At 48.4% G+C, this 16,099-nt stretch overlaps 1 protein-coding gene across 1 annotated transcript in view; it reads right to left on the bottom strand.

Annotated features, from left to right (window-relative positions):
• arr (low-density lipoprotein receptor-related protein 6) overlaps positions 1-16,099 on the bottom strand; it is a 319,317-nt gene that overhangs the window by 259,277 nt on the left and 43,941 nt on the right. The window contains exon 3 of the mRNA XM_065450135.1: positions 13,335-13,475. Coding sequence (XP_065306207.1) covers positions 13,335-13,475 — 141 coding nt within the window. The remainder of the gene's footprint in view (positions 1-13,334; positions 13,476-16,099) is intronic.

Genomic DNA, 16,099 nt, shown 5'->3' with positions numbered 1-16,099 from the left:
ACCTCGCGATGAGATATTTAAACATATGTATAAGTCTCCAATAAATCTACGTATCTAACAAAAAGTCATGGTATATAATGCATCAAACAAGGCAAATAAATGTTGTGCAATCACAGATTTACAGATCATAGAATCCAAAGGCCCCCCCCACTCCACCCAATGTATCGTGTGCGACGGAAGGCACCGCGCTTCCTCCTTGCTTTTCTCTCTTGCACACACAAGACTAAGCCACCATCGTGGGCACACCCATGCCACGCCCCCACCCCCCTTCCTCACACATACAGCACACAGCACGCGGTCACACATATAGCACGCGGCGCGCGGTCACGTTGTTATCACCTTTGGACTTTATATGGAACATGAGGGCAATGGCAACAGCAGCAATGCTCACAAGGGTTGCAATGTGGGCTTGTTGGTAATGCATCTTCAAGGGGAGTATGGTAGCGCGATTCAAAGACGGTACAAGAGAAGACACAAAGGGACACACACAGCGCTAACTTCCAACACTGTTTATTGTCGAAAACCAGGTCGTACTTATGCACTCTGTGGGGATCGCACGCGCATTCCGATATCTCCGGAGCGGCCACACGGTTATCACGCGATAATCACGTGCTCGCTCGCGGAGGGTAGCGGGGAGAGGGCACCTTCGCCGCTCCCGCTGCTCTTCGCACCTGGCCGCGACGCTGCAGCCAAGGCACCCCGTTCCCTCCTTTCCCTTTCTTGGAACCGGGGAGACACCCTCTCCGCCGCTCGGAGAGAAGCGCTATTCCCCCGATGCACGGTTGTCTTTCGGTGGAGGAGCTTGCAACTGTCCGCATCTCAAATCCGCCGCTGAGACCGCCGCACGCCGTCCCCCTGTTGCGCCCGGCCTTTGTGTGCGACTCACCGCCCCAGGGCCCGAGCGCGGATCCACTTTGGGTGAGCTGAACTCTTATCAGCCTCTCTTGTGGTTCCCACATTGTGCGGTTTGTTTCACCCCAGATGTGCGGAATGCTCCGCCACTGTGGTTTTGTTTTGTGTTGTATTTGTATGTGTTGTGGCTGTTGTTGTCTGTTGGAATATTTGTACTCTAAGGTGAATAAACACCTGAAGTCGAGACTCACCCTGTCCCCCCTGGCCTGAACCCGCCGTGGTCGCAACTCACTGCGAACCGCGGGTTAGGGGTCACAGCTCTGACTGCTAGGGCTGCTGCGAAAGTGCTAGAGAGCGACTGCCGCTCCATCGGCGCTGTGCGATCCAGAGAAGGGTCAGGTGCGCACGCGCGAGCCTGAGTAATACCCCTATAACTCAGACTACATGAGTCACAGCCACGTGAACAGATTAACAATCAGAGCGATACATTTCGTGTTATGTTAAGCCATGCGCAGAAATTTCAGTTCTTTTTCAGAGAGAGCCAATGATGGTTTGCTGATACATGAATCCCCTAGGGCATCAATCTGCTCGGCTTCTATTATAAGTCTAGTGAGTTCGCACTTGTTTCTACCGGTAATGGTTGTTGATTCGAAGAGAGGGGAGCACTTATGTTGCTTACAATGAAGGGAAAGAAACCCATCTGATACAAGTTTGTCGACTTTATTTTTGTGTTCGCGCAGTCTATCATTAATGCATCTGCCCGACTGTCCGACGTAATACTTCCCACACGATAAGGGTGTACGATATATAATTGAAGTCTTACATTCTCTGAACTTCTTCCCGTGTTTAACTTGGCAGCTAGGGGCATTTTCTTTCTTTTCTGGTCTTGTTTTCCTGCACAGGCTGATTAGTTTGTTGGGTGCTGAAAAAACCACATCAGTGTTACCTTGGCGGGCAATTTTCTTTAGGTTGTGCGACAACCGGTGGATATAAGGTATCACTGTTGGTCTTTTTTTCTCTCGGTTACTATCTCTTTCCGCTCGTTCAGCAGTCCCTGATTGCTGCACTTGCCGAAGTATTCCCTCTGCTACTGATGTCAGTACATGATTGGGATAACCTGCTTCATGTAGCGCATGGCTTGTTGTGTGAAGGCTTCGTCAGTGCAATGATGGCATGATTTAGTAAGTGCGTTAGTGAAACACATTTTCGCAATTCCTCTTTTTACCAGTTTAGAATGGGCTGAATGATATGACAACAACGGTTTATTTGTCCGGGGACTGTAACACCAGCAAGTTAGTTCATCACCGAAGGTAAATTTAACATCCAGAAATTTGATCTTTTGTTCTATAGGCACTTCGAACGTAACTTCTAGAGGACAAAGGCACTCGCGTATAATATTACTAATAACTGAACACTCTGTGTCAAAGTTGTCTGGCTGAACATTCACAAACACCAAAAAATCATCAACAAATCGAAATATTTTAACAACTTTTGTATCATTGATGCGTGAGCACAGGTCTCTGTCTAGCTTGGCTAAGTACAGGTTGCTTAAAGCAGGCGCCCCCCCCCCCCCCCCCGTCTTTGCCTACACCCCTGTCCTCAGGGGTTCTTCAATGCAGTCATGCTACACTGTTGAGACATAACATTCTCTACTCCTCATGCAGATATTGTAAATAAACCGAGTGCTCATTATTCTCGACGAGAACCTGTTTCTCCCTTCAACACCTTCCTCAGCGTGGATGAGTCAGACGACGGCATGGGTCAGCTACCCTAACTCTGACACTTACAACACACAAAGGCAGGTTGAGAGAACCCTAGACTACAACTGGTGCCCAACCTGAATTCTCATTTGCAGATGCAATTGAGCAGAAGGCTCCCACAACACAATGACAAGCTTGCAGTACGAATTTAGCGACCTCATGGCGTTGGCTAATATTTACAGTCAGGCCAGGAAAAACTTGTAATTTCGATCAGGCATAGCACACGCAAATGTGGGCCATGAAAACACATACTGCGCTACTCCTTCAGCAGCCAATGAGGCTTTGAATATGTCGGAATGCTTCGGCACCCACTTCGCACTCCCTACAAATTTACGAGTGCCTGACCCCGCGCACCCCGCCAACATGCCAGCATACCTTGGCAGGGTACCAAGCCTCCTCAGCTCCACAGTCGGGGAAATGTTGGTTCCCTCCACATATGTCAACACACTGGATTATGGCAACATTTCCCAGAGGACCTTTTTGAACAGCGAAGTACCTGTCTCTGCCGCACACACTTCCAAAACATCGGACAAGTTCAGTGAACACTACTCAAGGCTCGCCTCAGACGAAGGCGTGCCAGCATAAACTGGACATGCTGCCGTCGCAGTCGCACCCGCCACTTTAAGCGCGCACTCCGTCTAGCCAAACAGCACGATTCAGCTCTCCCGCGTGCAGCGGGATCGCCACACGTCATGGAGCCCGACACTAACCAGGGCGGGTATTTTGTAAGACTCCACCTAGTGGACTGTGCATTTCGGCCACTGCTGATTGAATGCAGCTGTACGAGCGAGGAGTATACGAGTGGCCCTAGCCAATCAGTAGCTACCGAAATAGACAGTGCACCCAGTGGACATGTTCATTTCGTCAGCTGCTGAAGCGCTGATTGGCTGTGGCACCTGGTTGCTGCAGACGCGCAGCCCAGCCAATCGGGCCTTCAACAGCCAGAACACAATGTTACTTTCATTTTCTGTGCTGTACCCCACCTCTGTAACAGCCTCTGGGCCAACAGTATGACTAAATAAAATACCTAAAGGTGTTTATTTGGCAGAGCTTGGAGCAGCACAACGTCAACGGGCAGGGCAGTCACAGCTTCCAAGCACGAGAGCCATTGCTGAGCAGGAGCGCTCGACCCACTAGCGTTTAGAACCAGTAGCATGAACCCACTAGCGTCTCTCTTCTCTACAATCAACCCCGAGAGCGAGAAGGGAGCTGTCCGGCGACCTAACAGCTCGTCACGATGAGCAGGTCGTAGTTGTGCTTTAAACGGTCGACATGGACAATGTCCCGTCCCCGGCGGCGCATGTCTGAAGATGACTCAACTGGTTCTATGACATAGTTCACAGGAGATGCGTGTTCGAGAACACGATAAGGGCCTTCATACTTAGGGACCAGTTTTGATGAGAGGCCAGGGGCAGTTAAAGGGACTGAGAGCCACATGAGCGCTCCCGGATCAAAGGTGACCGTGGCAGTGGCGTCACCGCAAGTGCTCCTCTGGCGCTCTTGATCAGCGGAAGTAAAGGCCCGTGCGAGGTCGCAGCACTCTTCTGCATGTCTGACCGTGGCAGAAATAGGCACGCACTCGAATACATCCGGCCAGTACGGAAGAGTGGTGTCGATGATGTGCGAAGGGTGTCGCCCATACAGCAAGAAATAGGGTGAAAATCCAGGGGTGCTCTGTGTAGTAGCTTTGGTGACGAACGGCAGAATGGTGTCCCAGTTCGTGTGGTCGGAGGCAACGTTGTTGTATGTCGTTGTCGTATTGAAAGTATGTCGCCGAGCGTACGGTTGAAGCGTTCTGTGAGGCCATTTGTTTGAGGGTGGTACGCCGTAGTCGTCCGATGAACAACGTGGCACTCTTTGAGAATCGCTTCAACTACTTCCAACAGGAAGACGCGTCCGCGATCGCTGAGCAGTTCTTGAGGTGGACAATGCCGCAGGATTAGTCGGCGAAGCAGGAATGATGCTGGGAGACCGACGGTTTCAGCATATCGTGTAAAGTGATCTACTGCCACAATGGCCCAGCGGTTACCAGCCGACGTCAGGGGAAGTGGCCCATACAAATCGATGCCAATGCGCCCGAACGGCTGGGTAGGGCAGGGTAGAGGCTGCAGACCAGCTAGCGAGAGGTGGGGCGAAAATTTTCGGCGCAAGCTGTCGGGGCATGAGCGAACGAACTTTTGAATGTAGTTGTACATTCCTCGCCAGTAGTAGCGTCATCGGATGCGCTGGTAGGTTTTGAAAAGTCCAGAGTGAGCACACTGTGGATCAGAGTGGAACGATGCGCAGATTTCAGAACGCAGGCTTCGAGGTACAACTAATAACCACTGGCAGCCGTCAGAAGTGTAATTGCGTCGGTGAAGCAGGTCGTCGCGAATGGCGAAATGGCGAGCTTGACGGCGCAATGCACGAGTAGTTGGCTGCGATGACGGGTCAGCAAGGCAGTCTATGATGGAGGCAATCTAGGGGTCCTTGCGCTGCTCAGAAGCGATGGTCCCAATGTCAACGGAAGAAACGTCAAGCTGGGATATTGCGCAGCAGGCCTTGTCGTCTGCCAAGGGAGAATGTGAGAGGGCGTCACCATCAGCATGCTGGCGTCCGTTGCGGTACAGTACGCGGATATCGTAATCCTGTAAGCAACGCACCTAGTGGGTGAGACGGTCTGAAGGCGGAACCGCATGGCGCGATTTCAGGTGCGATTGACGCGCAGATGGTGGGACGCGCGCGTCATTTTGACGCGTGCCCAGCTTGATCCGTCACGAAATCGCGCCGCCGCGTGCTCCTGCTCGGAGTAGTAAAAAACGCGCCGCGCGGCGCATCCACCAATCAGAGTTCAGGTAAGTCACGTGGCATTTGGTCACGTGGCATTTTGGTTTTTTTTTTTTGCCACCAGATAGCCCTGCTCTCTGCGCATCTCGACGGAACCTCCTTGGCGGAATTTTTTTTTTTCTCGGTGGAACTGGCGCGCGCGTCAAGAAAAACATGTGCTACCGTGATTTCGTTAGCGCATCGTGTTGGTTCGCGCATCGTGTTCACCTGAAATGAACAAAGCAACCTTCAACGAGGCCCTAATAACTAAAGTGGAGAAGCGTCGCGTCTCATCGCTAATACTGGCAAGACAATTTGCTGATAATATTACCAGTGTATGGTGCTCGCTCTCTTCTCAACCATGCAGGCTGCACCCACATGTACCTCCTGACCCGCATTTTTTCTTGCTTCAGTATCAGCATCCCCCTTACTAATAGCAATCGCATCTTCTGCTCGGTAGTAAGTGGCCGACCCTCCTTTTTATATGTTAAGTTGTAAACAAGCAGCGGCTTCTCAGCATGCGGAAGGTACATAGTCGCAGTTTCGCACACGATATTGCTGCTTGAAGTTAAGCTTGATAAGTACACTTCGGAAAGAAATGTCGCTGTCTAATTACACTCAGATTATATTTATTGTAGTGTTCTGTAAGTTTAAGGGCGTATTATATATGCGGTAACAGAGACAATACATGTCGTTGAGAGTTATGTTGTCAGGCAACTCGGAAAACGCGGCACGAAAGCGCCGCTCCTTTTTTTCGTACGGGTGCTCGCGCGTCGGCGGCAACGCGGGCGTTTGCCGCCCGTCGCGTTTTTCGCGAGCGAAAAACACGCCATGCGGTTCCAGCTTGAGGGATCCTTCAATGACAACAGCCAGCATAGTGCATGGTGGTCCGTGACGACATCAAATTGGAGACCATACAAATAGGGCCAGAACTTGGTAAGCGCCCAGATGAGTGCCCAGATGAGCGCCAGGCATTCTTTTTCCGTGACGGTGTAATTGGTCTCGGCTTAAGTAAGCATACGGCTTGCATATGCCACAACATATTCAGGAAACCCTTCTTTACGCTGCGCTAGGACAGCGCCGAGGCCAACACCGCTGGCATCTGTGTGTACCTCAATAGGTGCCATAATAGGTGTCGTAGTGGCGCAAAATGGGAGGAGACGTCACCAAACGACGGAGCTTAGTGAACGCCTCGTCACACTCGGACGAATACAAATGGAGAGGTCCGTTGCTGCCAAGGAGCATCGTCAGGGGCGATATGACGGCGGTGAAATTGCGAATGAAGCGCCTGAAGTAGAAACACAAACCTACAAAACTGCACAGTTCTTTGACGGATGTCGGTTTAGGAAATTCAGCTACGGCACGAAGTTTGTCTGGATCGGGGAGGATTCCATCCTTTGAGATGACGTAACCTATCGTGAGCTGCCGCGCTGCAAATCGGCACTTCTTTAGGTTCAGTTGGAGGCCAGGATTTGCTAAGCACGTCAAAACACGCCGTAAGTGTTGAAGGTGCATGATGAAGTCAGAGGCAAAAACAAAAATGTCGTCGAGATAACAAGCACGTGTGCCACTTTAAACCGCGGAGAACTGTGTCCATCATGGGTTCAAAGGTTGCTGGCGCATTACAAAGTCGAAACAGCATGTCGTTAAATTTGTATAAGCCGTCGGGTGTGACAAAGGCCGTCTTCGGCCTATCGACGTCAGCCATGGGTACTTGCCAATAGCCGGAGCGTAAATCTAGAGATGAAAAGAATTCTGGTCCTTGTAGGCTATTGATGGCGTCATCGATTCGCGGCAGCGGGTACACATCTTTGCGAGTGATGTTGCTCAGGCGCCGATAGTCTACACAGAACCGTACCAAGCCGTCTTTTTTCATAACAAGGACAACAGGAGATGCCCATGGACTGTTCGAGGGTTGGATCACTTCGCGGCGAAGCATATCGTCCACTTGCTCATTAATCACACAACGTTCTGTGGCAGAGACGCGATATGGTCGTTGCCGCAATGGCGGTTGGGAGCCAGTGTCAATATGGTGCGTGACAGCAGATGCCCGGCCCAACGAAGGTTGCCCAAGATCAAAAGAATAACGAAATTCTTCTAAGATGCGCAGAAGCTGCAAACGCTGAGGTGGGGCGAGGCCATCGGCAATAGATGAATCGAACACACCTGTGGGCAACGGGTCGGACGCAGAGAGAGAACCGAGCGTGTGGTAACTGGCGCAAGACGTGTCTTCGGGAACATCCGTAATTTGTACGGCGTCGATCACTTCCACGTGGCCAAGACATTCGCCTTGAAGCAGCATCACAGGGTATGGGAAGGGGTTACAGACAAAAATAGCTGTGGAGCCCTGTTTGACGTTCACAGTCGCAAAAGGCAGCAGCAGACCTTTTCGAGTATAAAAGTGGCCCAATGGAGAAAGTAGTGCGATGGCGTCAGAGACGCTGCTGCACTGCATTGATACAATCGCTGACGAGTTGGCAGGAACGTTTGTGTCGTGCCTGACGAGTAGTTTGTTCACAAAAGAAGCATTATCAGCAAGCATCATATCTGAGATCGGTGACAGTTCTAATTCGGCGCGTACGCAATGAATGACGGCATCGTGGCGGGCGAGAAAGTCCCACCCCGGGATAACTTAGCGAACATTGTTTAACTGCGCGAGCAAATGAACCATAAAGACAGCGAGGGACAAGGACGGGTGCAGGGATAATTCGGGATAACTTCGTGGGAGCACGAGGAAATCACAATAAATTCGACAGCGTATACAACGTCCTCGACGAGAACACGAGCGGTGCACGCCGCAATCGGGTGAATATGCTGTGCGGAGGGTGAATCTAGCAATGGGCGCCGTAACCTTTCGAAGGAAGCGACAAAGCTTTGCGTACATAACTGATACAGCAGCTCCGGTATCCACGAAGACATATGTGCGCACACCGTCAACTAACATGCCTATCACATTGGTCGGGCTACGTTGAGAACTTCCGCGTTTCGAGGGCGTCGCATGGACCTCATGGACTGCAACGATTAGTTTTCCTCCTCCCGAGCGTCGGGACGAGGCCGCATCGGTGATGGGGAGCGTCGGCGTGGAAAAGTTGAGCGGCGGATGTTGGCAGACCGGCAGAATGGTGGTGACGCAGCCCGAGGTTCGTTGTCGTAATAAGGGCGCGGAGAACCCGCCATAGAACTTGGCACATATGGTGTAGCGCTAGGCGACTGCACGCGACTACAGTGGCGTGCGACGTGACCTGCATAGCTGCACGCAAAATAATGAACGCAAATAATAATAACAAATGAACGGGTCCACTAGGTGGACTCTCACAGAATACTTCCCCAGTTCCCAATAAACACAGGAACCTCCGCAATCGCGCCGGACATTTTCGGCAGTTTCCTCGAAGGCATCCTCTCCGAGGATGGGAGAAGCAAGTTTCAGAGCAGCTCTGGGAGCATTAAATTTGGCACTATGGAGCAGGTTTGGAGCATGAATACGCGACACTAAGAAGTTGGCACTGGTACACAACAGGGAACTGCTGTTGACTACAGTGTGTGGCATTTAGAATGCGAAGAAGTTGCTCGGCAGCACTGCTGCAACCGCGAAGAGATGTCGCCTACGAGGTTCGACTTTTCACCATCGTTGCCTCTGTTGTTGCTGATGTGTCGACTAGCAACAGTGATGAGGATGACATGGAAAGCGACAGCACGGGCGATTCAGGCCGGACAGTGGCAGAAGCTGCACATTATGTCAGCCTCACAAATGCAATCGTCGCGACGAGAACAGCACCCCACAATGAAAATGGCACCCTGCGACTTCTGCAGCGCTACCGCGCGCCTGCACGGAGAATACATAACGCCAACGAGGAATCTGCCACGCGAGTGTTTGCCGAGAAGAGGGGGCTGGCTGAAAAGCTGGCTCGCAGCTTCAGTAAGTTTGAAGCCGCTGTCGTCGCTGCTAGGCCACCGCGGCATCAAACGAACATAACACTTTTGTTGCACGAAGTGAATAAATACAGTATGTTTTTTTTTTTTTTCTCCTTTCATGGCACTCTCTCCGAGTTCCGTTTTTGACAGGTAAGTAGGCAAGCTCATGCTATTTCGGTTAAGCAGTACTACGGTTTAGTACATACTATTTCCCAGCTCCGGTCAACTACGGTTTAACAAGGTTTCACTGTAGCATGAGGAAACGGGGAATACTGATGCATGCCAAGGTAACTGAATGGTTACGTAACTGTTTTGTTGTGTTGTGTACAGTCAAAGCGCATTGGCGGCTCTGTTATGCGACGTTCACGCAGTATTTTAAAGTGACCATGGAAAAGCTGATAGATAAATTTTAATCTGGATACCATTCTACGATGATCCGAGTTTTTTCATTTTTGCTCTATCGCGAAGAACTGATACACTCGAGAAACGCAAATAGGTACAATAGATAAACCAAAGGCCAGGTTCTGCATCCTGCTGATGTTAATTGCATTATTATTGACCGTCATCATGAGACGAGTTCTGCCGTAATTTTTGTTTACAAAAACAACCCTGAGCTGGAAGCAACCGCGTGCGCTGGAATCACGTGATGGGAGCCATGTTGTTTGTTGATCACCCGTTTCAAATGGCACAACCGCATGTCTACCGACATGTGCATACCCAGCACTCTACAGCTCAATGAGAAAAGTGCAACAAAAGTTATGCAGATCCATGCGCTGTGGGAATTGATGTGAGCGAAGCTTTCCGTGCTGCATGCTTTGATTGACGATAATTAGAGGTGATGTTGACGAATAAAGCTTAATTTCTTCAACAGTTAGGCTAACACGACAGCGGTGAATTGATGTTAAACATTACCTTGCGTGCACCACTGCTGTTTGTCTGCATAGTACACAGAACACACAGGGAGAGGTGTTTGCTTGAGGCATTGTGCGCCATATTTTATAACCTCTCAGAGGGTTGAGCATTGTCATTTCCTCACATGGCACATTGCATTGTGGCAGAAGTATTAAACTTGAATTGGATTATGAGGCTGTACGGGTCAAAACCACAATCGGATTATGAGGCAAGCCGTAGTGGCGGCCTCTGGATTAATTTTGACACCGTGATGTTCTTTAACATGTCCCAAAATCTAAGTGCATGTGCATTTTCTATTTCGCCCCCATCGAAATGCGGCTGCGGCGATTGGGATCAAATCCCCCGACCTCTAGCAATGCCATAGCCCCAAAGCTAATGCGGCGAGCGCAGAAGTGTTGGTTTTACAGCCGACTGTTTCCGTAGTGTCTCCTGGACCCTGCGGTGTTCTTTAATTAATGCGGCTCTGCGTCTGCACGCCCTGCATAAGTTGCCCGCTTGACATATTTGCATGGCATTTATTTTTCAGAAATAGCAGCAACGTACTGTACCGTAACTTGAACTTCAGCTTATCCTGTTTACCCGCAACCGCTGTCGTATAGTTACCGTATTTGCTCGCATAATGATCGCACTCGCGTAATGATCGCACCCCGGAATTTTGTCGTCAAAATTATATTTTTTTTCTTTCCCGTGTAATGATCGCACCCTGAACTTGCCGCAGCGATATGTTGTGTGCCAAGTCTAGCTAATGCTGATCGTGCTTACTACCTGTCGAATGCTACGCGAACAACTCTTGAAGACATACCGAGTGGTCTGCAAGCACCCAATATTCTTAAGCAGATGCCCAATTTCATTCCTTTTATCACTTTACACACTTCCATGAAAAAAACAAAAAGCTACAACCACACTTGCCCAGGCTTTATTATTTGTAGGCTTCACAATGGTTTTGGTCAACAACAACGTAAAGAACGCCTTTCAATTCTTCTCGTCGGCACTCGTGGGCACGTAACAAATCGCGAGCGGCAACGATAGTGGCCACGTTTACACTGATACGTTTGAAGTGTACCCTATTCATACATTGACGCTTGTAACGCAGCTAAGATATTCGCCCACCCTTATCGGAAACATGCCATGCTAGGATAGCAGTGAAGAGAAATGCCGCAGTTTCCGCAGCATGCCTGCCATGTGTTTCTGTCACTGCCAGCTAAGCGCACCCATCTCTGTTTCTGTCCCCTCAAAGAGGACATGGCTACTTTAGTGTTGCAAACTTACCGATATTAATGATATTATTCATTACTGATACGGAAGAAACTATTTCAATGCGCGTAATGTACTCACGAGAAGAAAAATAATTGCGTTCGGCTTGCTCTGCCAGCTGCCATTCTTGTTTTGGTGTCCCGCACTGACCGCGGCAGCCACCTGCTTGTCATCCCGTAGCAAGTGCAAGATGAAAAAAGAAAATGTTTATTTTCATGGGAAATTTAACCTGAGTAATGATCGCACCCCTGAATTTGCATCAATTTTTTTTACAGAAACGTGCGATCATTATGCGAGTAAATACGGTAGGTTTCCTTGCCTTCTCGAGTCCCGTACTCCCTCTCTTATATGGAAACTGCCTTTTCTCCTCCCTCTCCTTCGTCTCCTCTTCTCTCTACAGTTCTATCTGCATCTCCTCTGGCCTCGCACGCTAGTAGAAAGGGAAGCAGCACTGCAGTTTCTGCAATGCTTCTGAGGGGAGTCATGGATAATTACAACTGTCAAGCAGCTAATGTGGCGACGGCCAGGGAGCTCCAGAGGGCATTGTACACATTCGACGCAGTGGGGTGAAAACGAGTTTCTACCATCCCCTTTTCCCTCTTATTCGCAACTGTCATCTATATATACACACTGAACCTCCCCCTCCCTTCCCTCCCCCCCTCCCCCCCCCCCCCCCCGACACGGTGTGCGCGACAGCAGCAGCCACAGCAGCCCAAGCAGCAGTAGCAGCAGCAGTGGGAAAGTTGAAGAGGCAAAGAAAGCTTCGCTTTAGAAACAAAGAAATCCATGTCCCACCAACGTGGATTTGCTTATGGCACTTGAGATGATAACTACACTGTGGGCTGTCATGCATCTACCCGTGATGGCTTCCTTCAAGAACACTGGTTTCGTTACCACTAAACAGGCATCCTGTGAAGGTTCGGCGTCGCCAGACATAGATTTGCACGGAGAGGCCGTATTCTTGGTTAAACGCTTTCAGGAATATGAGTTATGGTTGCTTTCATGCTTGGCATCTACAGGCAACATGTGCTGGAGGAATTCTGCTGCCTACGTGAAATGCTGTTGCTCTGTGTCCCGTGCCGCAATACACAAAATTTCACGAAAGTACTACTGAAAGTGATCGACTGAGAATAGAGCTCCCTGGCAGTGCTGCCAGTGCTGACCGATGCATGGGGCGCACTTTGTGCTGCCGGCAATGTGGTTCATAGCCTCACACAAGGTTTGCAAAATTAGGTTAACAAAATGCTGACCGCAAAGTTTTGTTTTGCGACGCAATCCCTATCTGTGCCGTCTTCACAACAACATAATTTTCGTGAAAGCAATTTTTTTTTTTTGCTTTTCCTGTTGATTTCGTGATTGCGCTTGCATAGAACCGTTACATTATCCTGGCCCAGAGCTCACCTCGAGCAAAAGCCCTTCATGCGACCCCTACAATGGTTTCGGCTGAGTAATGCACCGTAGGTGGAAACTGCAACATCATCGTCATCACATCCCATGCCATCATCATCATGAGTGCAAAGCACTTGCATGTGCCTTGAGCCACAAGTGAATAAAGAATGCTCTTTTATTCTTGGATGGGCTGGAAGCCATACCCAGCACTTCATTTTTTTCAAGATGTTAAGGATGACAGCAGGCCATGTTCACTGTCATCACATCATCCTACCAAAGCAATCACCAGAGTTTGATTTCACGTGCACATTTACAACAAATATTGGGTACAAGCAAGTTTATTGCTCCAATTGTGACTTCGTTTTATCTAGGTTAGGAAGTATGCATGGCAGCTTTCTAGTGGTTGTCAGTTGGGGCAGTGCAGCCACGATATGAGTAGGAATGGCTGACCTGCGTGCCTCGTAGTCCACGGTGAGCCCATTGGGCCAGAAGATGTCCTCACGCACAATGACTTTTCGGGTGGTCAGGTTACCATCCATGCTAGCCCGTTCAATCTTGGGCACGTCACCCCAGTCTGTCCAAAACAGCAGTCTGCACACAAACACACACAGAAATTCAGTCCAGTTTATCAGTAACAAAAACTGTGATTGATCGAATGCAGATCCATGGCTTAAGGCAGCACAAGGTTTACAAACAACTCGTGTATCACCTTTGTGTTGTTTACAACCTCGCCTCCAAAGGATGACCTATTGCTAAGAAAAGCATGACTACTGCCATATGCATAACTTCAGCGGATGTTCCTTTTGGCATCGTTTTCAATGGTCATGCAGGTGTAACAGCAGTGAAAGGTGCCAGTAAGCACTGGTTTGCTTGCGACAAGTCACCTGTGGAGTGATAGACAGAGTTTGAACAAAGAATGTTTCTGTAGCCAACAAGAGGGACTTGTGCTCATCAGGACTGCTTTTCCTTGCTACAGCTCCCATCCACAACGGGAATAACTGGACTATGCATAGAGTGAGAGAACTAAATGTGAGGGTAGTTTAGTGGTGACGATGGAATGCTCAAGCAAGGCTGCGACATTAGTTTTTATTAAAATTAAGGTTGTGCAAATACTTGAATATTCAATTTCGAATCAAATAGTGAGCGTTCCAATACTTTAACTCGCGAATCAAATATTTAATATTTGATTTTCGAGTGTCAGTACCTTCAGTGAATGACTCAGCCATTGTCAATGATTGACGTCAAGGAACCAGCGCACAATGATCATCGGAACAAGGTTTGACCAGGTCGACCAGATCGATCGAAACGATGCACGCTATGCGAACAGAAGGAACTACAAAAGCAGCATGTGTGGAAAGCATGGAAGCAAGTGGAAAGATTGGTCCAATTAGCCACCGGAAGGCACACTGATCATATTGGATATGCGAGTCCAGTGCTCCAATGCCCACAGATTCGCATAGTTGGGAGCTTTCTACCCATACGCGAGCACACAGCCGGACTTGGCATGCGTGCTCATGATAGTTGCTGGCTGGTCGACCGTGAACCTGAACGCCACTTCAACAGCCATCAATCTAACCCGTATGCAATATTTCGCAACCAATATTATCAACAAGCTTTCTGCAACAGTTAGTGACCTGTTATCACATGGGCCAGCGGTGTTGCGGCCACCCTACTGGCCATACTGTCTAGCTTGTTAGGCTTAATCGGAGCTGCGTCTTCAGGCGCATTTCAGTTACCGAATCAACACAGATCTAATCACAATGCCTGCACAACCCTCAGAAAGCCGACAACCACCTCATCAGCAAAAGCGAATGCCCAGGACGTCCATTGCATGTTCACAGCCGTCATCTTTGCGAAATACCCTATGACGGCCCTTCAATCTGAACGTCATTCACAGGAGCACAACAGTCTCTTACTGTCTTTTCGCAGCTTCAAGCAACCCCTCACAAAACTAGCTTTGGATATACATCCCTCATATCCCTTTTCGCTCATGTGTTTCCAAACATGAGCTTTCGTTTATCTAGCAACCATGGTGGAGCCGCAATATTCATCTCATCTGCAGTGTCCTATTAGCGGAGAACCAATCTTAAGGGGAAGCTTTAGCTCGGGTGCATGTATCTAAATACATGTAAAAAGAGAATTCGTTTTTCTCGGCAACCACTGCACCAAATTTGACGATGTTTGTTGCATTGAAAAGAAAAACTTAAAGTATAGTAACTGTTGGTTTCGAATTTTTGAGTTAGGTCGTCAATTCTTTATTAAAAATTGGCAAAAATCATTATTTTCTAAAAACGAAGCTATCAAGTTTACAACTCTGTAACCCAACAACAAAAAGTGATAACACAATTCTGTGAATTGAATCTAATACTACATCTAAAGCGGACAAAATTGATATGTTACACATGAATATAAAAAAAATTAGTAATATGGAAATACAGCTTTTGCAGAACCCTTGTAACCAACATAACAAATTCACACAATATGTAAAATGACATATCAAACTTGTCCGCTTTCAATGATCAAATGGATGCCGCTTACAGAACCGCGATATCTGTTCTTGATGCTGACCTAAGAATTTGTAAACTTCGTGCTTCTATTTTTTCCAATCTATCGAATATTTCAAGACCTAAATCGAAATTCCACTTCTAACAGTTACTAGAATTTAACTTTCTCTCTCAAATGCAACAAATTTCATTAAAATTGGTCCAGGGGTCATCTCGGAAAAACATTTTTGCATTTTACATGTATTTGAATAGGCCACGTCGGAGTTGGGCCCGAGCTGAAGCTTCTAAAGCTTTCTTGCAGAAACTACAAATCAGTATCGATATAAATACCATCCCCAATTCTACCAAGCACAAAGAAAGTTATTATTGGCTGCATCTACCCTTCACTGTCATCAGTATCAGATTTCTGTAATGAACTAGACGCACTACTTACCACATTGACTGCGGAACAGAAGGGTGTTGCCATCATGGAGGATATCAACATCAACCTTTTAGATGATAGCACCTCAGACTGTACTCATTAAAAAAACTATTTTTACAGCGATGGTTATGAACCCCTCATAACCTTTCCAACAAGATGCATTCCTGGTAATTCGCACACCTTCATTGACCACATATTATCTAACTTGTTTCACACAATGACTGCGGCATCCTTCAAGTTCCCATAACTAATTACTACTCAATTTTCTTTTGGCTTCCCTGCAGCTCAAT

This window comes from Dermacentor albipictus, chromosome 3, assembly GCF_038994185.2.
Source record: "Dermacentor albipictus isolate Rhodes 1998 colony chromosome 3, USDA_Dalb.pri_finalv2, whole genome shotgun sequence".
NCBI lineage: Eukaryota > Metazoa > Arthropoda > Arachnida > Ixodida > Ixodidae > Dermacentor > Dermacentor albipictus.
This window is presented reverse-complemented; position numbering and strand designations above follow the sequence as displayed.